Source organism: Paroedura picta, chromosome 2, assembly GCF_049243985.1.
Source record: "Paroedura picta isolate Pp20150507F chromosome 2, Ppicta_v3.0, whole genome shotgun sequence".
Lineage (NCBI taxonomy): Eukaryota > Metazoa > Chordata > Lepidosauria > Squamata > Gekkonidae > Paroedura > Paroedura picta.
In genome coordinates, this window is record NC_135370.1 from 149,429,658 (window position 1) to 149,453,780 (window position 24,123).

General features: G+C 42.2%; 1 protein-coding gene and 1 long non-coding RNA gene across 13 annotated transcripts in view; one reads left to right on the forward strand and one right to left on the reverse strand.

Annotated features, from left to right (window-relative positions):
• The window catches only part of TTLL5 (tubulin tyrosine ligase like 5), a 138,984-nt gene that overhangs the window by 11,300 nt on the left and 103,561 nt on the right, over positions 1–24,123 (forward strand). For all 8 annotated transcript variants that reach the window (XR_013228535.1, XM_077323273.1, XM_077323274.1 and 5 more), the window contains exons 5-13: positions 113–219; positions 865–995; positions 1,769–1,851; positions 4,844–4,913; positions 5,147–5,231; positions 10,515–10,616; positions 10,734–10,825; positions 13,574–13,681; positions 23,245–23,326. Coding sequence is in view for 7 of the 8 variants with exons in the window: in XM_077323273.1 (XP_077179388.1) it covers positions 113–219; positions 865–995; positions 1,769–1,851; positions 4,844–4,913; positions 5,147–5,231; positions 10,515–10,616; positions 10,734–10,825; positions 13,574–13,681; positions 23,245–23,326 (860 nt within the window). In the remaining variant the exon portion in view is untranslated. The remainder of the gene's footprint in view (positions 1–112; positions 220–864; positions 996–1,768; positions 1,852–4,843; positions 4,914–5,146; positions 5,232–10,514; positions 10,617–10,733; positions 10,826–13,573; positions 13,682–23,244; positions 23,327–24,123) is intronic.
• On the reverse strand, positions 16,735–24,076 carry LOC143830588 (uncharacterized). Of its 5 annotated transcripts, XR_013228539.1 has the most exons (6): positions 23,790–24,076; positions 23,078–23,190; positions 20,110–20,295; positions 19,684–19,818; positions 18,145–18,242; positions 16,735–17,038 (listed from the first exon to the last, which is right to left on the reverse strand). It is a non-coding gene; the product is annotated as an uncharacterized LOC143830588 (long non-coding RNA). The 5 variants fall into 5 exon arrangements; XR_013228540.1 differs by lacking the exons at positions 23,078–23,190; positions 23,790–24,076 and having other exon boundaries at positions 19,684–19,814; positions 20,110–20,400; XR_013228537.1 differs by lacking the exons at positions 23,078–23,190; positions 23,790–24,076 and having other exon boundaries at positions 19,923–20,399.

Below are 24,123 nucleotides of genomic sequence, written 5' to 3' on the forward strand. Positions count from 1 at the left end.
CTCTCTGAGTAATTACCTAGGCATCTGAACAGAAAGGCATACAGTGCTACGTTTTACATGGTCATGAACATGTCCTCTTTACGTGTTGCTTTCTTATCTTTTATTTCCTCAGGTGCATCCCAGCAGCAATGAATATAACCTAATGTGGACAGGATCCCACTTGAAGCCCTACGTTTTACGGACACTCACAGATATTCAAAAAGTTAATCACTTTCCCAGGTAAGAAGAGGTGTATAATGGATATGAGTGCTCTGTGGAAGGTTGGGAAGGTAGTGCAACTTTCAGATTCCACTGTGTTAAGATTTTGGTCATTTCCGTGAGTTTATGGCTTGTCTTGTCTTGTAGATTATGTAGCAGTTTGAAGCAAATAAAATTTGTTTAGATTTAATACTGGCCATTTCCCAAGAGCTCAGACTGAGTAACAACCTTTATGAGAATATGGCTTTAAGAAACAGATGCCTAACACAATTGCTAAATTATTGTGTAACCGCTTGCACAAAGGAATGTTTTTGGCTAGTGTTTGGTGAACTTTTAGGGGAATAGAATTCAGAATCTGAGGAGTCCCCACCAAATCCCATCTCTGCATGCCCATGTTGTTCAGGCTGGGCAGACAAGTTCTAATCCTTCAAGGTTCCCTCAATAGAAACAAAGTGGATAGGCAATGAGAAATTACAGTGGTAAACCAAATTGCTTGTATACTTAGGGTGAGAACAGAAAAACAATGAAGTGCTAGATTGTAGCTTTGAGCCTGTATGAGCCTAGGTTGCTTATACTTGTCAAGCCCATGGACATTAAAGTAATGATGGATTCCTGAAAACTGTCACAAAGAAATGGCATCAGAAAACTATCCATTCATGGTTTCAGGTCCTATGAATTAACTCGAAAGGACAGACTGTACAAGAATATCAATCGAATGCAGCAGACCTATGGATTCAAGACTTTCCATGTCCTGCCTCAGACCTTCATCCTCCCAGCTGAATACCAAGAATTTTGTAGTAAGTAACTGACTCTGTGTGATTAAGTCAGCTGCAGTGTAAATATGGGCCAATCATTCTTGACTAGTGTTCCAACTCTTGCCTCCAAATGTAAATTGTTTGTGATGTTTTAGAGAAAGGACACTAGTAAAACCCCTTTGGGAAGATATTTCTGTTGAACTCCTGGCTTGAATCCTCTTGACCTATCTTATAATTGAGATCTGAATTGCATTTTGGGCAAAACTAGAAAACAAAAAGGTGTCCTATAATGTGTTGCTTTTTCCATGCATGCCAAGGTAGACTAATTAAAGAGGTTGGCTGGGATCCCATGAATTAATCCTGTGTACCTTAGATAGTCTGTGGCATGCTTCCTTTTCTGCTGAAACCAGCAATCTTGTGCAAATAGTTGTTTTAACAGTAAAGCACTCTTGTCAGCAGAGAGACGTGCACATGGAAATTGTTCCTAGGATCCAGGCCTTAGCTTTGATCGTCCTGATAGTCTAAATGAGAAGGAGAACATCCAAGAGGACATCTAGGAACTCCTTATCTCATTATAATGTCTGCTTTTTGCTCCTTTTACAATAATCTGTGGGTCAGAAAAAGTAGAGAATAATCAGAAATACTTATGCCTGTTCTGAGCACTTATAAAGACAGACTGAAAGATACCTGTCAATGTTAAACAATCCCTTTGTGCAATATGTGAACATCTAGTGTGTTCATATCCTGCTAACCTTGGCAAAGTATTTGTTCCTGTCATGTTTGTTTATATATTTTTTTCTTTCAAACTTAATCAGATTCCTACACAAAGGACAGGGGACCATGGATAGTGAAGCCTGTGGCATCTTCTAGAGGTCGAGGTGTCTATTTGATAAACAGTGTAAGTGTTTGAAACTATACCAAGCACAGATTCCCTGACATCTTCTAGCAACAAATGAGTAGCCGTGTTGGTCTGAAGTAGCACAATAAAATCAGAGTCCAGTAGCACCTTTAAGACCAACAAAGATTTATTCAGGGCATGAGCTTTCGAGTGCAAGCACTCTGACAAAGAGTACTTGCACTCAAAAGCTCACGCCCTGAATAAATCTTTGTTGGTCTTAAAGGTGCTACTGGACTCTGATTTTATTATATCTTCTAGCAAGCTTGTGATAACATACACCCCCCCCCCCAACACATAGGTTTTCAATTAGCAGCAGAGAACACTTTCCTGTTATGTATGATTTCCATAAGGGAATGTTATCAACTAATTGATATGATAGTCTGTTGTTGTTATTTTGACCTAAGTGAAATGCAAGGAGAGAACCTTGGCCCAGCAAGTAGAATGGACCCTGCCACGTTGGCTTTCATTCCACATGTGCAGCGTGTCTGGTTCTTAGTTACATTACAGTCAAAAAAGATCGCCATGTAAGTGGAGGACTTCGGGCCTCTGTGTGAATGCTGTAGAGTCAGGATGGAAATCTGTCCTCCTTGAGGCTGTAGGAATATACAACAAAGAAACCAGTAAAATAGGGCCTTGGGAAAAACAATAGGAGCAAAAATGTCGGGTGACTTTCTGCCTTGTAATGGGAAGCTTGATCTCTATGCTTTCTGACCGCTGCCACTGAGTTCCTAAAACTCCCTGATAACCAAAAAGCCTTCTGGCAAGTATCTTGAAATTTATAATAGAAATAATTAGGAAATGTATGACAGAGGTAATTATTTGCTAGATGGGCTGTGGTGGGAATACAACCATATGATGAGCTGGTTGTTGGCAGTATCATTCTACATGTTGAGGAGAGTTTTATGTATCTTTACCTAATCAAGGATTTAATATGGTAGAGATCCTATGCTCATTGTGATAGAGTGACAGTAGGTAAAAAGGAGACCATGTTGATCCATGGTTGGCTGCTTCAGGTACCTTGCCTGCAACCAGTTATGCAAGATTCTGGGCTGGAACCATGAAATGGAAGAAGGTTCTCTTTCTGTCTCTCTCTCTCTCTGTGTTAATGTTAATAAGAGAAGTATTCCTGGCATTCTATAAAACTGGACAATGAGTCATTTTTCACTCATATCTTCCCTCCATGTTGAAAGGGCCAGCTTGTCTCATCTGTTCGCAGCCTGGCTTTTTTCCCATGGAATCTAGGAGCTGCTAGCCAACTTGTATGAAGCAACTCTTTCCAGAGCCACACAAGGTCTTGCGCTCTGCTTCAGGGGAAGGCATGAACAAAGGGTCAGAACTTGAAAAAGGCACTATAAACCTGTTAAATCTACAAATCTCTCAAGTTTACTCTGTCCAAAGTCTGCTATGTAGTATCTGTGACAAATACTAAGGGATGATTATTGTCTTTCCAGTTCTGTAACTAACCTAAGTTGTTCACGTTCTTGTGGTGACAATTTAACTAGATACTCTCCAAAAGGCTGCTTTGATGTCATTTTCATATTAGATCTTAGGGGATAGTGAAGATTAAAACTTCCTGAAAGTGTTACAGCCCTTGCTTTCAATTATTAGCAGTTGGTGGCCTATTCTTACTGTGAAGAGTTCACCTAGTCTGTACAGCAGTTGCTTTTTACATGTGAGGAATGTGATTGGTATCACAGTTGTCACGATAGCTCAAAGCTTTGAACAGGGAAGCTCATCTTGGCAATCTGGCTAGAGTTCCGCTGCAGATAGTGTTTAATGAGGCTGCTTCCCACTGCTAGTGGTGTGAAATTGCCTTGATAGAAAGGCCCACTGAGTTCATTAGGGCGCTCTCCAAAGTAGGTGTCTATAGGAGTCATATTGTAGTGTTTAGTATGTTTATTATTATCCCTTTGCTCAAGATGCAGATTGGCTTTTCCTTCTGAGTTGTTGCTGGAAACATAGTTTAATAGTAGACTCTTGAAAAGTTGAAGCAGCCGCTTAGTTCTGCATCTGATGTTGACATAGGAGGAAGCATGGCGGTTTTGGTTGTCATAAATAAACTCTCCCTCCCTCCCACCCTCTCTCTGTGTATGCCGTGCTGGTATTTCAGGAAGTTGGAAATAAGATAATTGCTGTAGAGATTATCATATGCATACAGGTCTTGAACTTGGGCCTTCTGATCTTTGCATATTTTTCTCTGTGTTCAGGAGAACAGTAGCCCTGTTAACCGTAGCTGTTGATAACCTACAGAAAGACTAATGGGTTAACAGATGTGATTTGACTTAGCAATTTTATACTAGTTCTTACTCTGAAAACCTGACTAAAACCCTAGCCTGTTATTGTTTTCTGCTGCTTAGAAGGAAAAAATTGGTATTTATATGCTGCTTTTCACTACCCAAAGGAGTCCCAAGATGGTTTACAATTTCCTTCCCTTCCTCTCCCAACAACAGACACCCTGTGAGGTAGGTGGGGCTGAAGGCTCTTAGAGAACTGCTCTGAGAAAAGCTCTTAGAGAACTGTCACTGACACAAAGTCATCCAGCTGGCTGCATGTGGAGGAGTGAGGAATCCCAGCTCTCCAGATTAGAGTCTGTGTCATAGACTCTAATTTGTCTCTTCTTAATTTTTTGCCTAATTTTTTGTTCTTCCTTTTGTCATAAATTAAACTGATAGCTTGATGAGTAAGCTCTGTACCATTCTAGTCCATGTGCAGACTTCAACCATAGTGATCTGTGATCAGGCTGTACCAGGTCCTACTGTGTTTTTTTTCCCTAGTCCTGTTATTAGTACTTTGAGTGTTCCCAAACACTTTAAAATGTTTGTATTGAATGGTTCACCAGAAGGTTTGATTTCCCAAGAAGCCAGGGAAGTATTAAATGGCATATGGCGATCAGTAAGAATTTTTTTTCAGTGGGAAGTGGTAAAATAATGAAACTGGGCATTCTGAATGTTGGTCTTTAGTGCGCATTTAATGTGCTTTATGCCCCCTGTAGCCAAATCAGATTTCTCCGGAAGAAAACATTCTGGTCTCCCGCTATATCAGCAACCCCCTCCTCATAGACGGTGAGTTTATACAAGTGTTTGCTGCACTGACAGTTTTGGTTTTGGATTGGCTACTGGGCTGTGGCAGAACGCTTCTGTTTTGTTTCTATTGCTGTTTAATGTGGTAAGTATTTACAGCTGTGCCATCCTCGCATGGGGAGTATAACTATTCAGTAATATTCATACCCTACCCTTAGAATCAGCTGAAAAACTTGCCGACATTGATCACTGTTCCTTCTCTCCCCCACCCCTAGACTTCAAATTTGATGTGCGGCTGTATGTTCTGGTGACATCCTATGACCCTCTTGTCGTTTACCTCTATGAGGAAGGTTTGGCCAGGTAGGCAGCACCTTTTGTGTTTCATGATGAACCTTGTGCCCCAGCAGAATTATACCCTTTTATTTTGAGCAAATTACTTCCATTTGTGGAAGGGGAAGGCAGCTTTTGCTGGATTCCTACCTTGCATGGCTGCGGTCCATTTTAATAGGGCTTTCTTGGGATGGCTGGATCAGCTGACCCATGGAGGCACTGCAGAGCTTTTGGAGTGGCTCAGTTAATGTTTTCCTTTCTCACTTTTAGTGAGGCTCTGGTCCTTGTCTTTCCGCTGTTCTCAGGCCCAGAAGGTTAGGGTGCAGTTGATTATTGCGAACTGCACAACATTTAGACACGGGTTAAAATTCAGGACTCTATAACAACAGGGAAAATATCAAATATGTATCTTCTTACTTTTAGCCTTCAGATGGCAGTAGTAGGCTTTGAGGCTTTTATAGCATGCTAATGTTTTTGTCTTCCTAGATTTGTGTGCGTAGGCACAAGGGAAAGCTTTCAAGATCCTGGCGCCACCAGGTTTCAATTTTTTTGTCCCTTTACACTTTGGTCTCTGCCAAGAGACCTCTCTGTGTACTTCAACGGTCACTATTTTCCATTTGAACACAAGATTTTCATGACTTTTTGCTGCAGAAGAAGCATTTAGTAGTCAAAGCACTATTGAACAGCTCACTGGAATTGGAAAGGGAGTACTTTTACGTGATGGAAGTAATGTGGAGCAGATGTACAGTGTTAGTCCAAGTATCTAGAATTTAAATTGTATGAACTGACACTGGTCCTTCGCATATAGGATGTCTAGAACAGTGACACTGCATTGATCAGCTAAGGATTGGGGGTTGTCACTTGTGTATGTTGATTTGATCCACAGCAAGTAACCATGCTGGCCCTCAAATGCAGCTGTTCAACTACAGTGGCGATCTCAGGTCACTGTCACCTGTATGTTCTCCCTCCCTGTTGGCTCCAGCTAGGAGCCAGAACACCTCCCTCTTTGTTTGTCCCAAGCCACATAGTCCCTATGGGGCTTCTTGAACTGGTGGAGTTCTGGCAGCATTTGGGGTGGCTTGTTGCCAGATGGGTGGGGGAAAGAAGGGTTAGCTACTCTGCAGTGGAGGGTGCCAGCAGCAGCATGCATCAGCCTCAGGCAGCGCTGTTTTTAGGACCAGCCGTGCTAGGCCTTGTTCTCCTCTGCTGATGACTGACCATGTGAAGAGGATGGTGTCTTTATAATAAGCCCTTCTAACACATCCCCCTTGCCAAAATTAGGGTCTCGTATAGAAGCAGACTACTGGCTTAATAAATCACATTGGTACTAGAAGTTAGTATTGAAAAAGCAAGTTCATACTTGACAAAATAGTACATTTGTGGTTTATTTTAGAACAGTCAGTTACTTATAGTCAAAGTCAAACATGAGGTGTAAGTATAATACTTATTTCCTGTGAAATATTATTGGGAAATGAGTATACCATTGTTCCCTGTCTCCCTTTCTCTTGCTTAAAAGCCACAGCCTTTCATACTTGCTGGCTTTTCCCGGAGTCTAAATGTTAAAAAAACGAAAGGTATTACGTGGTTTTGTAATGGTTTGACAAACATGATTTGCCAGCAGGGGGCACTCCTGGACAGGTTTGGGGTCTCTCCCCCCCCCATATTAATTTTTCTTTGTTTGGAAGTCAAAAGGAGGGGAAAAACTGTTTTAAAATAAAACTTCAGATTTTTAAAGAGATGTATTTTTGATCTGAAACTCTTCTGAGCACTCCTTGGTAGTTAGAGAAATGCTGAAGCAGTGGGAAAGAAAGGGTTGTTTTGTGAAGGCACAATGGATTGAACAGAAAACCAAATGTGCTTCTGAGGGGCCCGAGAAGGAGAGGGGGACTGGAAATGAATGCGGCTGTAGAGCCGTGTGAGTTCCAAAGCGAAAGAGCAGGCATCAGAGCCTCGTAATGTCTGACAGTGTGCTGCCTTCCTGTTCCACAAGCCCCCTGGTGCCCCCTCCTCTGATAGTCCTGCTTGCTAATTAGCACTGGCTCCGTGGAGATATTTACCTTTTCTCTGCTGGATTCCTGTGGTTTCCAAAGAATTCAGGTACTTACTGTGAGCCAAGGAATTCACATTACCTCATAGGCTGTGTCTGTGGCCAGAGCCTGTTACAGCAGCCCAGTCCCCCCGCTCAGTAACCCCTGCCTGGCATGCCCAAATCGCTGTTGGTCTCTTGACCCACCTCCTTTCCCCATTTTCCTAACTAGCGTATCGGTTTTGAATTGCAGCATATTGTACTGCTGGCAGGTCCTTGATCAATTAGGCCTGGATGAAACTAGCTGCCATAGCTTATCTACTCGATTAGAGAATCAGGCTTGTTGAGGAGGGCATGAGAGTTTGCTTTGTGGATCTCCTTTAAGAAAAGCTGAAGATGGTAGTTGGACTTTGGAAGAGGGATTTCAGGGCAGTGGAAGATGATACGGACCTGAATGTGAAGGAATATGGCAGTCGGAGTAGGAGGCTTTCTTTTGTTTGGCGAAGGGCAGATCTCTGAGGAGGAGTTTCATTAGAATAGTTGTCTTGGAGTTAGTTCTATAACCAGAGTAGTTCTGTCACCAGAGTGATGCTCCAGTGCTCCACATAACCCACTTTTTATCTTCATTGACTGAAAGGGCTGGAGAGGGTCTCCTGAACCAGCTTGCTCAATATAGAGAGAAAGATATTCTGCAGGCTCATGACAGTTTACAGCAATAGCTTACAACAATGTATAAACCATTAAAACAACATAAAAACTAAGAAAGCTCCCACCTCCCCGGCCATCTTCAATCTGGCCTGCAAAGTTGTCTATAAGCGGTAATATATACGATGCAAGAATAAAAGGGTGGGGGGATAAGTTGAGAGGACTGACATGTCCTGACTGGGAACTGGATTGGAATGGGTCCAAGACTGACACTTCCAATGCCACGAGATGTGTTAGTTGAGAATAGAGAGTCAAGAGCCAGCGTGGTGCAGTGGTTTTATTTATTTATTTCTTGGATTTATATCCCACCTCTCACGACTTTGTTGCCTTGAGGTGGCTAACAATTAAAACCATAATAATTTCCCCATAAAACCCCGTTATGTGTACAATGGCAGTACACATAAAAACCCACAAGATGGCGGAACAAACTATCACCCAACATAATTTACTCAGTTCAGCCAGACAATCAATATTAGTTGTTATATATTACAGGGATGCTCAGCTAGGGTGGGATCCCTGATTGAACTCCGGTCAACCCCTTCCTGGCCTCAACCAAATGCTCGGTGGAAGAGCTCTGTCTTGCAGGCCCTGCAGAGCGGTTAGGAGCGCGGACTCCTAATTTGGTGAGCCGGGTGTGATTCTGCACTCCCCTACATGCAACTAGCTGGGTGACCTCGGGCTCTCCACAGCACTGATAAAGCTGACCAAGCAGTGATATCAGGGCTCTCTCAGCCCCACACACCTCACAGGGTGTCTGTTGTGGGGAGAGGAAAGGGAGGGCGAATGTAAGCCGCTTTGAGACTCCTCAAAGAGAGAGGTAGAGAAAAGCGGCATATAAGAACCAACTCTTGTTCTAATATTTTAAATGTTTATTAAAAATCCCAAGAATAGACAGAATTTATTTGATTGATTTCTGTGACTGTCCCTCCCAGCATTGCCGGCTTGGGGCGGTTCACACATTTGTCCAAAAAGATAATAAACAACTGTAAAATAATAAAATACAGTTAAAACAGTTAAAATTGCTCAGTGCTTGCTACGAATGCCAGTCGTCATAACTTTTCTCCTGCATCCCCTTCATCCATCCGGGGGAGGGGGGGGGAGAGCTGGTCAGTGACCGTGAGTACTCAGACAGGATGATGAGTAGCATGTGAACCAGATTAGTTCACACGTGCACACACACCTGTGTGAGAGTGTCAATATTCTCAGATTCTTCAGACACCTCACCTTACCCATGATCAGCTTGTAGAAGTAGAAGAGAGTTTTAATACTCTGCTTTAATGGGTGGCAATTACAGTGAACATAGTTGAAAACTTGCTACCTGTTTATAGTTCGTCTGTAGAAAGACTTGCAAAATTAGAACCTCTACCTATAATAGGATAGTTAGAAGAAAAAATAATTCTGTAGCCACTTAGCATTCAGGGAATGTTCATATTTCTTCTTTTTTAGAGAGATGGTAGTGATTAATCAAGCCCCACAGATGTGGCTGTAAGATTAAACTTTTTACCCACTCTGAAAAACTTTAACAAGAGTCAGATTTCAGATCATGCTTTCAGCTTACCAAGATGTAAAGTAATCTAAAATCCCTGCTGCGCGATGTTTTTATATCTGAAGCTAGGGGGAAATTGAAGATATTACAGACTGTATCTTACATAATGTTCCTAGAGCCAGGATTTTGAAAGAAACCCTTGATAGCCCCTCTGGGTAGAGAGATGTAGATAACATATCCACTTTCCACAGTGATCGGGATAAGTATCTTACTTATAAAGCGTTTTTGTTTGCATTGGCAGTCTGTAGAAGTTGCTATCCACTGGCCAGTTGCTGTTCCCTGCCACAAGTTAAAATAGTCATTACTCTGGGGTAGCTCTAAGTCTAATTTAATGTGAATATGATGCTGTCCATGTTAGGACACTTGGTTTTTATTTATTTGTTTCAGTAGGAATATGGCATTTTCTTATGAAGCTCATTTAAACAAATATGATTGACACACAAGAATGAGGCGTGCAAATAACTATAGGAGTACTTGAGCTTTGATTCCAAGAGAATGACTGAATCCTAGCATTGTAAGGTCTGATTGAATGTAAGGGAGAGGAGGAAATTGTTCCTTGGAAAAATTGTATTAATTTATTAGATTTACCCTGAAGCTATTCAGACATTTACCTTTATATGCCTTCATGTACAATGAGACTGAGCATGGTGTGCATGTTCATGCCTTTCCTTCTTGCTCCCAATGTATATCTTGATGCTTATAGAGGAGAATGCCTGAATAGAAGCATTCATGTTTGTTTCCAACACTGGTATACTTTGCTTCTGGATAGTGGATCTGCTAAGTTAAGCAGGTTTCTTATCCAAACCAGAGGTACATTTCACATTCCTATGGGTTTCCCAGAATGAGTGTTTACATCTGTATGTGGTGAGGGAAAGAGGTATGTAGGAGACGATGCAGAAAGGCCAGAATTTGCTCCTCATCTCACGTCCTAGAGATTAAGTAATCCTGGAGCATCTTTGCCCTTCTTCCTGAACAAAAGATCGAACAGTTGGCCCACATTGTCTTGAATGTTTTAGTCTTGATTCTTCCTTTGTAGGTTTGCCACTGTGAGATACGATCAGGGAGCAAAGAACATTAAGAACCAATTCATGCACCTAACCAACTACAGTGTCAACAAGAAGAGTGGTGACTATGTCAGGTACTTGAAGTTGCTTGGGAATCCCAAGTCTTGAGAATTTTTAGCATAGGAACTGGTGGCAATTTTACACCTAACATTTTTAAGGCTAGCATATAAATTCAGTTGTTGTTTTTTTAGTTGTGATGACCCTGAAGTAGAGGATTATGGGAACAAGTGGAGTATGAGTGCAATGCTGAGGTATCTGAAACAAGAAGGGAAAGATACAACGGGTAAGTCTATTATTCTTTCCTTAACTATTTGCCCTAATGACTCTTAAGAATAGATTATATCAGCCGCTGCATTAAGTCTTATTCTCCTTTAGGATTGTTGCCTAGACCATTTCCATAGTACTAATCCTACTTCATTTTAATGTTGAGTTGAAGCCCCATCGTATGCATGTCAGTCAGTAAATCTTAATTGGCATATACCCATCTTATGCTTCCAGTCTAAAGTATTCATTCTGCAGTAGGGCAAGCAAAGATTAGACCCGCTTAATGAATTCTGCATTTACTTTGAACAGGATCCGTGCTGCCTCCTGTCATGCACTTAGTCATTGACAGAGTCTTTCTTGTATGTGCATTTTTAACTTGTATTGTCAAAAAAAAGGCTTGGTTTGCAGGAGGGAAAGTCTGACCTACACTCTCCCCCTTAAAGGGAACTGTGTTTTAATTAGGGTAACAATAGAGCTGATTCTGTGTAGGGAGAGTTCTCCTTGCAGGAATGGCTTCTTTGCAGGATACTGGACAGATCAGCTGCTTGAACGTAAAACAAACTATCTTGCTTTCTAATGGGGAGAGTCTGACTGGTGATTCCTGCTACCGGTGGTTCTTTCCTATTGTCCATTTCAAAGTCCACTAAAACAGCTACTTGCCTCCAGTTTTCACCCATGAACTGGGTTCACTCCCCCCCCCCCCACTGCAATAAACAGCAACGTTGCAACATACTTGCAGTAGCAAAAAAAGTGCACTTTTCAATAGGGAAAGTCTGACTCCCCTTCCACAGGAAACTGTGGAGTTTTCCTTCACAGGCTCTGTTAGAGAGAGTTTTCCTTCACAGGCTCTGTTGGGCAGATAGGCTGCTTCTTTTTAATATTATTGTTAAAAACTATGTCTTAATGTAATCGTGTGTTTTTTTAAGGTGAATGGCTCAGGGACAACTTTGGTGGGACAGGGAGGGCAGTAGGCAGGGTTAACGCAGGACAATGACAACAAAAAATAGCAACACAAAATGGCAGTGCGGTGGGAAAGTAAATTTGTATCTGAGAATTCCTTACTAGGAAACTGAGTCAAGATCTGAAGGGAGGAGGGGAAGCAAGGGAAGATTTGAAAAATGTGAGGTACAGGGGTGTGGAATTTGGATCTACCCTTGAGGAGGCAAAGTCATCTGCAGAAATGTTTGCATTTTTCAATACTTTAAGAATGCCAGTAGAGGGGTTTGCTCTTGTACGGAAATGGTCCCACAGTTCTGCTCCTCTACGTTGATGACTCTCCCCATTCTATTGATGGAATTAGACAGCAGAAGAGAAGAATCCAGCATCTAATTCTTGTTGGGATGAGTGTTTATGCCATCTTACTGTTCCCTCCCTCCTGTTTAGCATCTCTTCCTTGGAATTGTGAATGACTTTATTAGTGACGTGCGTGTTGGGGATGGGGGAGATACATATGCATCCTTATTATTTCGTCTTGGAATTCCATACTGTGTCTTTTTGCATCCACTGGTTGCACAATGAATGAACAATGCAAATTTCATTATGTCTGATTGAGAAGCTTTCCTTTTTTTAAGCACCGATCTCTTTCAGGCCCAGAGTTCTCAGAGCTTGGTTGGAGAGGAAAGTGCTTCTGCATGATTCTTCTGTTTTTTTGTTTTTGTTTTTGGAGGAGTGGGTTTGTCTTATTTTGTGCCATAAATGCATTTTAGTGCAGAGTATAGAATGACCTACATGTCTTCTTGTTTACACATGCATTCAGTTGGGATTGAACCTTGAAATACTGGTGAAGAAACAATTGTGAAATGCCAGAAGTACAATGTACTGCTTAAATTAGGTTGTCTTCCACAGTACAGCTTTAAATGAGGTTACTGGCATAATCAGGTTGCTTACATCGATCAAAGCCAGTGGTCATCTTGGCATATCTAGGTGGGTGCACATGCAATCCTGAAAATGACAGGGTGGTCTAGAACAGGTGGGCACACCTTTTATCCTGATTGCCTGGGACATGTATTGCTGGGTCTGCTGATCCCTTTGATGATAATGGTGTTCAGTTATGTAGCATAGGCTTTTAGGCACATTTGTAAAGTTGCAGTAATTCAGGGAAAACATTAAGGTATGGAAGACTTTTCTCTGGAAGACAAAAAGAACTTGCAAAAAGTGTGAATAAAACAGTGGGCAAATTACTGGGGAAGGGGAGGTGATCCACCTGTCAGGTCCTGTCACTTGGTAATCTTTGAAGAACCTTTGCAAGAGCATGAGCAGACCAGTTGGTCTTGTTCTTTGACATTGGAGGTATATTTTGATAGTATATTACAGGCATGTTCCTTCCCACAGTACAGCTAGTGATGTGTAATGGTTAAAGTTTCGTACTAGGATCCAGAGGGCCTGAATTCAGTCCCCACATTGTCATGGAAACTCTTTGTGCTCACATTTTCTTTGTCTCTAGCCTAAGACAGTGTTGGTATAAGCTGCCCTGAGATGACTGGCTCGAGGGGCGGGGGGTGGTATATTAATTTAAGAAATACATAAATAAAAGGACAGGGAAGAGAGAACCATTATATGCTGTGTTGAGCTTCTTAGAGGAAGGATGGGATAAAAACAATTATTAGATGCATTCATATTACCTGTACATGAACATGGGAATTTACCTTACTGACTGCTGGTGATGCCCAAGTTCATGTGAACTGTCCATTTAGTAATATATATATAAACTGTTCTTATTTTAATATCCTCATCTATCTTTTTGTTCCTCCCCCTTTTCTCTTTCCAGCTTTGATGGCAAGTGTGGAGGACCTGATCATTAAGACAATAATTTCTGCGGAGCTGGCCATTGCTACAGCCTGTAAAGCTTTCGTCCCTCATCGTGGTGTTTGTTTTGGTAAGGAGACTTACCAAGCATTATTGTTTTAACAAGCATTATTGTGGGCTCTCTGAGTACATTTCATGTTTCTTCCTGCCCAGTGGTGCTGTGTGAGGGAGTGGAATTTGCTTTCCATACCATGTCATTAATAGAGAAACTGTAATCTGGGGACTAGAGACATGTACTTCTTTGTTAACAAATAACACATGAAATGAAAGAAGTCCCCTTGGTGGTGGTTATAACAGAAAGAAATTGGTGATGTTATTAAATAGGTTGTTCTGGAATTTAGTATTAGAGAGTTTAAACTTTGACTGTAAGGAGTGAGGCAAGTCAAGAGATCATGGAACTGTCATGGTATGTTTCCAGTCTGCACAATAAAGGCATTTTTGCAAGCAACAGAAGAGATTTTTGCCTCCCATAACTGGTCTCTTTTTTCCTCTGTGACTGCCTTTCATTGCGATACTAGAGAAGACTTGCTTGACTTCTTTACCAACAGCAGCTCTCTCCACAGTTACTTTACCTGGGCTGCTTCTGTTTTCAGTGAGGCTGCATATTCAACCACCTCCCTAAAACTCAATGGAAAAATACAATGCCATATTTATGGCACTTGTCCAAGAAACTCTAGGTTAGCGATCCCCAACCTGTGGGCTGCGGACCACATGTGGTCCTTCAACTAATTGGAGGTGGGCCCCGAAGGATGCCTCCCCCGGCCCTTTACTTAACCCCCCCCCCGGCCCTTTACAACACACTTCGGGTGTCATTGTCTCCCATCACTCCCAGATGGGACTATCTCGTTGCAAAGAACAAGCTCAGGGTTCCCATTGATTTGTCATTGTCATGAGTTAAAATTTCCATGAAAATAAAATGTTCCTTATGTTCATTGTTGTGGCGTGTCTGTATCTTATTTTGAAGGGATGTTTAAACATTACCATAGCGATCAGAGAGCGCTACGGCAGTGGTTGAGAGTAGAGGAGTAAACTACCCCCCCCCCCACCGGGTGTCAGTAAAAGACGTTGAGTGGTCCCCGGTGATAAAAAGGTTGGGGACCACTGCTCTAGGTGACTGTTCTTATCGGTTTTATGGAGATATTAAACGGTAAGTGAGAAGAAGAGAACCATTTTTGGAGATCTAGTTCTATTGAGGCATTGATCACCTGCCCTATCCACTGAAGCAGTTGCCCTGTGGAGATAACACTAGTAAATTGGTGGTGGGTCTTGGATCTCGATGTGCTTTGTTCCCAGGGCACTAAGTGAAAGATACTCATCAGTATGTGTAAGTGGAGGTTTTCAGAATAAGCCACAAAGCTTAGTGAGGTAGCACATTGAAACTGTGAGTTCAGTGGGTTTTCTCCTGATTTTCTTGTGTAGTAATGGCCACTAAGGTCTCCTGGTGTATATGTGAAGATAGGGTTAAAAAAAAAATCCTAGAATCCATTGCTTTTTACAACTAAAGGCTACCATATTGGTCAGTCTTCTAATTGGAGATAGTGTTTTGGAATCCACCACACTGTTGCATACCTGGCCCTCTCGCTGCAGAAATGCATCTTGGATTTAAGATCTGAATGTGTCGATAGCATACCCACCTTGTCTTTAAAAGCATTCTAAAAGAGAAATTATTTAATAAGAGGTTTTTTAGTACTCCCAAAAATTTCCAGTTTTTCCATGGGAAAAAATGTCTTGGAAGAATAGATTTCTCCCCTCCTCTGACTTCTCATCTCTACCAGACCTTAATTTTGAAACTTGAATAAATTACCTATGTCCTGACGCAAATTTATTTTTTGACACAGAATGTCTAGAATACTCAGGTAGCAGTCCTAATGAAGACAGTGTTCACTCATTTATTGTAATAGAATACTTATCCCATTGGGCTGGGATAAACCGCTAGTATCTTTCAGGAAACTGTAAATTCAAATACTTTTTATTCATAAGGATGCTGTCCTAGGGGAAATACTGGTTCTTGATTTGAAAAGATAATTCGGAGCATTTTCAGGCCATTACAAGAGTGACTCCTTTAAAAAAAAAATTGGAAATGTGTTGATTATTTAAAACAGAGCTTTAGGGGTAAAGTGTGTTGCACTGGCTTGGTAGTATCTTCTGGATTTATGTGTTGGGCAATTATACCACATGGCGGCGGTAGAGTTTACATCTGGCATAAGTTTTATACAAAAGTATGTGCTGGCAAGATTGAAGAGCTCATTGGCAAGGAAGCTGGGAATAGTTCCAGAAAACAGCGGCTGGTACCAGTGTGTGCTTTCTCCCACTTTCCAGCACTTGCCCCTCTGCCTGCCTTTTGGCAGCTACCTACTGCTTCCTGCAGCCCTGTGTGCAAACACCGGATAGAAACGGCAGAGTTTGGTATTGCGGAGTCTAGAAACATTTCGCTCCCGTGGCCTAGGTTGTACTGAGGGTTTATCAAGGCTGCCCTGTGCCACAGGCCGAAGGGAATAAGAGTTGAATGCCTGCTTTAGCTCAGGAAATGGATCACACAAGCCTGGAATTGGGCAGCAGTGTAATTATCAGAGTCATTAAAACTGGACGTTTATATGGCATCGTAATGGCTAAACGCAGGCTTTTGAAGAGGCAGGGTTAAGGGTGCTCAATCCTGGATTCAGGCATTGTCATGGCATGCTGGTTGGAAAGGCTGATTATGATTTGGAGTGTTTGGATCTGTTGGTGGTAGATAGTTTGGATTTGCAGACCAGCTAAAAGCCTGGGGGTACTTGTGAGCCAGCCTTGTTGTGTGACAAACAAGTTGGTGTGGTGGCCAAGGGTGCCTTCTGTAAACTGCATTTGTGTTTTGCCAACTCTCTCCTTGGCTTTGCTAATCCATGCTTTTGTAATCTCATGGCTGGTTTACTGTAATGTGATCTGCCCTTGAAAACCAAAAGCTACAGGTGCTTCATAATACAGCAGCCTGATTATTGACAGGTGTTAGCAGACAGGACCTATTTTGCCTATTTTAAAATATTGGTTGGCTCATTGTTTCTGAGTTCAATGCATATTACTAGCATCCCTACACTGCAGAGCCAAAGGCCAGGGTATACTTTAAACAATTTCATTTCATAGAGGTATTGAAGTACCAATTCATTTACAAGTGAGAGGAACAACCACTGAGGAAAATTTACCTTGAAAATGGGAGATATCTAGAAATCCGTTTTGGTTGGATCTTGCAATAAAGCCATACAGAAAGAAGAGACCTTTTATTTTATTTTCTTCTGTATAAAGTTTGCAAACATTCCTAGTAGCCTTGGGATAGGTTTTTCTTTCTTTTTGGTTGAATGCCTACTGCTCTCTTCAAAAATGCAGTAGATGTAGATAGTTGGGCTGACAAGTGAAGTCAAATTGTGATGTATCTAGTTCTTCAGATGACTCTTTGCTAAAAAAGACCAGCTTGGTAAGTAAGTACAGAATGCTTATAGTTATCACAAATATGGTTTGCGCCAACATTGTAGAGCCAGCTGACTTGTGCAGTATCCTTTTGCAGTAGAAGTACAGAATGTTCAACTCCTCCATTGGGTCCAGATTCAGCATTTGAAAGGTAATCTAAATCCCATCCCTGTGTAAGCTTCTGCTTCTACTAGCCGCAAAGAAGATCGTTGCAGGAACTGAAGTCCCACTCACTGGCTGGGATCCCACAGAAGACTTACACAGGCAGGGAAGAATGCAGTTTTCACTCCTTGCTACAAAACCTCAACCCTCCCACCTTCTGTGACATTTCAGGAGACATTTTGGACTGCAGTGAGAGGGGGGAGGCAAGAAAGTCACACTCCATGGGCAGAAATCTGTCCATGAGAATTTCCAGTCTGTCTACTGAGAACTCTTACTCAGTCTCCGTTTTGACTGTTGAGACTACTCATATGATTTTTTATCCTCTGTTCCAAGTTCTCTGAACAAGAAATGTACCATTTTTTCCCTTGTTACATTCTAGAGATTGAACCTTTCAAACATGGTGCTATTCTGTTTTTATGCTTTTCCTCATGATAATCCCCCCCCCAGTTGTTGGGGTAGGGGGGAATGAGGAACTGTTGGATTTCATAAAAACCTTTTGTAATCTGTTTAGAGTGTAAATAATTGGGATGTTGTTCCCTTTGAGTCTTTTCCACTATTACATTTGCATTCAGTGTTTCTCATCAACCAGGTTTGTGTAATGCTGCTTAACATCTAAAGCCAGTTTGGTGTAGTGGTTAGGAGTGCGGACTTCTAATCTGGTATGCCAGGTTCGATTCTGTGCTCCCCCACATGCAACCAGCTGGGTGACCTTGGGCTCGCCACGGCACTGATAAAACTGTTCTGATCGGGCAGTGATATCAGGGCTCTCTCAGCCTCACCCACCCCACAGGGTGACTGTTGTGGGGAGAGGAATGGGAAGGCGACTGTAAGCCGCTTTGAGCCTCCTTCGGGTAGGGAAAAGCGGCATATAAGAACCAACTCTTCTTCTTCTTCTTCTAAATTGTACTTACATTGGAGCGATATAGAACTTACTTTGTTTACACTATCCTTCAACGTAAGGTATGTAGAGTGCTGTGAAAGCTGCACAACAATTTTGAATGAACAATAAAGAGACTGGCATTTGTTCATATCTGCAAAGAAAAATGAAGGGGTAAAATATTTCAGTTTATGTAGTCAACAGGGTATGTGTCCATTTTTCCTCTTTAACTGCTATGGAATCTATGACAGCTGGCCCTTGACTCTTGGGTTGAATATGGGGGTTAAGATTTGAACAAGAGGGAGAAAGTAAAGTATAAGCTTCATGGGTATAATGTGTTTTCTATCTTCAATGTGGACAGTTTTCTTCTCTTGTAAGAGCTAGTTGGTTTGACATTGGGAGATATGACTAAATTGCAGGCCTAGGTGGTCTGGCTGTAGCCTCTCTGGAGACTGCAGGTATTATGTATACATCCTGACTAGGCATTGATTTGGCAGGTAGTCTGGAAAATGCCACTGTTAGTTCTTATGTGAGCTCTGTACAGTATCTGTAGGGGGTGGAGGTTAGTGGGGGTTCTGCTCTTTGAAGAAAATGGACAAAATTGGCAAGTCTCCTTTGACAGGAAAGGGGAATTGTGATAAGCCAGCTTCACACAGGATTAAACTCTTTAACAGACTGGATAATAAGTGTAGTTTAGGAAGCGAGAGGGTGATCATAATATTCATACTGAGAAAACTTAAGCAGGCTTATCACCATTTGCAGAAAACCAAGGAGGGTGATACAGGGTTAAATGAGAGAGTGGGAGCTTTCAGCACTCCAAGCAGACCATTGCAGAGGTGATTCAGCAGGAGGAGGAGGGAGGAGACTGGTGTATTCTGGCCCAAGCCTATTAAAGGTTTCATTGTTTTGACTCCTGGAGTCTGCTTCTGGGTGGGCAGAGAAAAGCCCCATTATGGCACAGTAAGCCCTGCTTTGAAGCACTGTGAAACCTTTCCCTGGGGTGAGAGAGAAGCTTGTGAGCGGTACAAATTTAATTTTCTGACTCATACTTTACCATTGCACCCATACCTCTCCTCTCAGTGAAATATGAATCTAGAGAAAGGGTATAATTGAGTTCCATATCACCACTTGTGGAACTGTGATGTAGGCAGTATATTTTTTGAGACATGACTAGGTCATTCTCACAGTCTAGGTGAGATAATACAAACGAAGTTGCTTTACTGAAACATATACATTTAGCAGACTTGTAACTTTTTGTGAATATGCTGTAGAATGAAAGCATTAACACATATATCCCAAACAAAATGTTAAAACCATGGGACTGTATCAGCAATGCCTTGTTTGGGGGCTGTATTGCAGCCATGAGGTTTAGTAGTTTTACCATATAGCAGAGGGAATCCAGTTGTGACTCAAGTAAGATGAACAAGGGGAAGATTGAGGGGGCGAGGTGCAACATGACTATTTTCTGAACATCTGTGTTTCAGTGAATGAACTGCATGTGAAATTGTGCTGTTGTCATGCTGCTGAAAGCATTCAAGTAAAATGGGTACTTTTGGTAGAGGGTAAAACTAATGATTGCATAGAAATTTAAATACCATTGTCTGTGACAGGCAGGGAGGGGGTTGGCCTTCAGGTGCACGTTGTCTCCTACTCTAGGGCCTGATTTGTTGTCCTTCTTGCTCTGAATCTCCTGAACAATGCCCCAGCACTTGGAAGGCCTACAGGTCTATCTGAGATGAGAGAAAGCAGTTATGAGGCAACAGTTCCTTGAACTGCAGCTGGAACCCCAGAAGATTTTGTCAGATGATGATGGGTGGGGGGAGCTTTGTCTTACACATGAGAGCCTCGATCTCTTGCGTAATGCAGCACTGTTAGCTGTGAAGGCCTCCTTTGGCTTAGAAAACTGGTTGGCTAGGAGGAGTATATTCAGTAAAGGCTCTTGGGTTGCTTCTCTGTCTCACCTTTCTCTAGAAGGCTGCTTCAGACCGAACCAGGAATGCTTGCTTATAGCCAGGCCATACCTTAATGATGTCGCTACTGGTAATTCAAGCTTGGCAGCCTTCTGATTGGAGTGCCTTGCTGCATCCCTCTTGGGCTTCCTTGTCCTGTGCAGTGAATGTTCACCATGTGGCAGGGTTCACTCTACTCGTCCCCAACATCAGTTATCATGTTATCTTTTTTTCTTGTATCCTGTTCAGGCTGAAGTGCTAGTGGTCCAGAGCAAAAAGTCTGTCTTACTGGGCTACCCAATTTTCCCTGTAATTGGATTATTTCCATTTTCCCCCCACTGACCTGTTGTGACATCATCACCATCTGGGTAATAAAGACTGAAATAGGTGGCATTGTGGAGATGCACAGTTTTTAACTATCCTTGAGTAATCTCAAATTTGGATTCTGTCTGTTTGTGTGGGACAGAAGTTGTTTCCTGGTATTATTACTTGAGCCATTCAGGACAAGCTGCTGTTTTTTGTTATGTTGGAAGGGGATCTCCTCTAAGCTTTCCTGGCTATAAGAATCTTGGGGAGGCTTATTCACAAATCTCTGTTATAAGGAGGGAGTACACATTTCTGAATCCTGTCAGTAGAGGTGGCCTTCTGAACTCGTATCAAATGCTAAGGAAGGGCTGTGAAGATGAAATAGCCATTTGTTGTTCGCAGAAGCCAGTGTGGGTGGAAAGTTAGGAAATCCGATCTTCAGTTTCCTCCTATTTTACCCTTAACCCTAATGGTGCAATATGAGCTGTCAGGCCTACTGCCGAATGCATGCATGCCAAGAGGAGATATCCCAGAGCACTACCCTCCTTTAATCAATCTGCGTTCTCTAATCCCTTTACAAAGGGGAAACGACACCAGGAAGCCTGGCTGTGTCAAGCAGCTGTAGAGTAGACGCCACGGGAGTTGCTCACACAGCTCATGAGTTATCCATTTTCTCTGGACTCCAGGAGCTCTGCCTGTACATTCTCCAAAACAGCAGCCGGCATTGAACTGTTCCATATAAAGCCTTTATACATTGGTATCTAAGTGGAAACCTCTTTCTAGAGTCTACAGTTGTGTTACCGGAGGCCTAGCCTGACCGGGTTAGTCTATACAAAGCTCGTTCCTGTCATCTCAAAAGTTATGCAGGGTCAGCGCTGGCTAGCACTTGGAAGGGCGACCTCCAAGGTTATTGACAGTTCTGACAAACTGAGCGCTTATAGATGTTCTTGTTGGATGTTGCTGCCAAGTATTCAAACTACCTTTTGTGGTTTATGTGCTTCTCACTCATAGGAGGCTTTCACACACGCAGAAAGTTGCACTTTCAGTCCACTTTCTTTTGGGATGGTTTGCATGCCATTTCACACGGTAAAATCCATTTGCAGATTGCATTGAATACGTATTAAAAGTGTAACTTTTGGCATGTGTGAAACCTGGGCTTTTGGATCTGTGTAACGCATATGGAGGAAGTATTCATAGTACAGAGGGGCAACTTGAAAGCATCTTACTACATTGCCTAGAAAAAGAAGGAACAATCAATGCAATCAATCTATAAGTCTAAGAGCTTCTACATGTGCTTTCCTCTGTGGGAACAATGAATGTGTCAAAAATTGTCTTCCATGGAGATAAATGTTAGTCTGTCTGTAGCAGTAGAAAAGAGCAAGTTCAGTAGCACCTTAAAGACTAACAAAATTTGTATCAGGGTATGAGCTTTTGTGAGTCACTGCTCACTATGAAGAATAGACATAGACAATAACTCATAAAAGCTCATAACCTGCCATAAATTTTGTTAGTCTTTAAAGAGTCACTGGACTCTTGCTCTTTTCTACTGCAGCTTGATGTAGCGGTTAGTGTGGATTTCTAATCTGATGAGCCGGGTTTGTTTCCTGCTCCCCCACATGCAGCCAGCTGGGTGACCTTGAGCTCACCACGGCACTGATAAAACTGTTCTGACCGAGCAGTAATATCAGGGCTCTCTCAGCCTCACCCACCTCTGTTGTGGGGAGAGGAAGCTGCTTTGAGACACTTTCGGGTAGAGAAAAAGCGGCATATAAGAACCAACTCTTCTGCAAAAAAATTGTGTTACTCTCTGTGTAAATGAGAGAATAGTGTGGACACATGCGTGTGTTAAAGGAGCCTCAGGGAATGGATGTGTTAATTAGAAGCAAAGAAAATTTTTTTCCTAGCATTCTTTGAAGGGAAATTTATCAGTCTAAAGGGAAGGTACAGGGATTTTTCTAGAAGGAATGACAATGAATGTTGGTGGCCACATTTTGGTACTTTGTTCTGGAAGTATGTTTGTACTTTGACAGCAAGCATGATGCAAGATGTCCATGGAAGAGGAATTCCTGATGAGTGTCCAAATAGTAGAGGCTAAGATAAAATTGGAGCCTCTTGTGGTGCAGAGTGGTAAGGCAGCAGACATGCAGTCTGAAGCTCTGCCCATGAGGCTGGAAGTTCAAGGTTGACTCAGCCTTCTATCCTTCCAAGGTCAGTAAAATGAGTACCCAGCTTGCTGGGGGGTAAACGGTAATGACTGGGGAGGGCACTGGCAAACCACCCCGTATTGAGTCTGCCATGAAAACGCTGGAGGGCATGACCCCAAAGGTCAGACATGACCCGGTGCTTGCACAGGGGATACCTTTACCTTTACCTTTTAAGATAAAATTGTTAATCTGGTATCTAGAAATTTGGAAATAACTTTTACAGTCCTGAGAACAAAACAGAACCAATGATGGGCTTCAGAAGCAAAAGAGCTGATATCACTAAGTTTTATGTGGAGAATAAACCCTTCCTTCCCTATGCAATTTTGCCAACCTGATTTTTCCTTTCATCCTTCTTTGCTGGTGAAGCAGATCAGATATTTGAGGACAAGGTGGTAGGTTCACTGGTTCCTAAAGAAGCAGTGTTTAGGAAATCTGCAGATTGGCATATCTGGATAACTGGGATGCTGGAAGATAGCTGCTTGTAGCTTTTCTGTTTCTCTATTATTGTTCTCCCTTTTCCTTCTACTTACCATTTAGATTTTTATCTTACTGGGACTTTTCCTGAGCTTACAGCTTTGCTGACAGTCAAGTTTCTTCTGACAAATCCCCTTTGCCGAGGCTTGTGTAGTAGTGATTTAAGTTCCTGGAAAGAAAGATGCATCATCACTAGAAATTTGTCTGTGTATTTATGTTTCAGAGCTATATGGTTTTGATGTCCTCATTGATTCTACTCTGAAGCCTTGGCTGCTCGAGGTGAACCTGTCCCCTTCCCTGGCCTGGTAAGGAATTCTTGATAAACAAGATTTGTGGCTATGGTGGAGTAACTATTTAGTATGTTTTAGAAGGATGGCAAAAGAATGGGTTTCTTCAGTCTTTGAATGGCCCATCCCATCCAGACAGGAGGCAAAGCCAGCTTGCTATTAATTCCTGTATGGAGTAGGGGCTGCCAATCTCACAATGTTAGATATTCTTTCTGAAGCTCACCCTTGTTGCTTAGTTTAAAACTAGATATTCTTTTCTCTTTCACAAAGTGTCACTTTCATGGAATGGGGTCACACATGAGTGAAGGTGGTTTGTTTTATATACTTTGGTTCAAGGTGTCTTCCGCAGGACCTCCAGTGAGGCTTTCATACTATGCCTCCCCCTTTCTCTCCCACTGTTTCTGATACTCTGGCTGTCTGAAGACAGGATATAATAAGGTTGAACAGCACAAAGTGTAGAAGGCCATATTCTTCCATTTACCCCTGCTACCTATCCTTTTCTCTTGTTCATGCAGGGAAGGATGAGAGTAGAATTAACTCAACCACAGCAGCAATCAGTTTGATGGCCCAATTTATGCAGCCCACTGTTATGTCATAGTTACTGCATCACACTAGTATTCCTTCTTTTCCCAGTCATACTCCCCCGCCCCCTTCCAGGCTCATCCTGTGGGTGGGATTGGGACTACTTTCTAACAAGATTACTATAAGAACATAAAAGCCCCGCTGGATCAGAGCAGAAGTCCATCTAGTTCAGCATCCCATTTCTCACGGTGGCCAGCCAGGTGGTTTGGAGCATCAGCAAACAGGAAATAGAG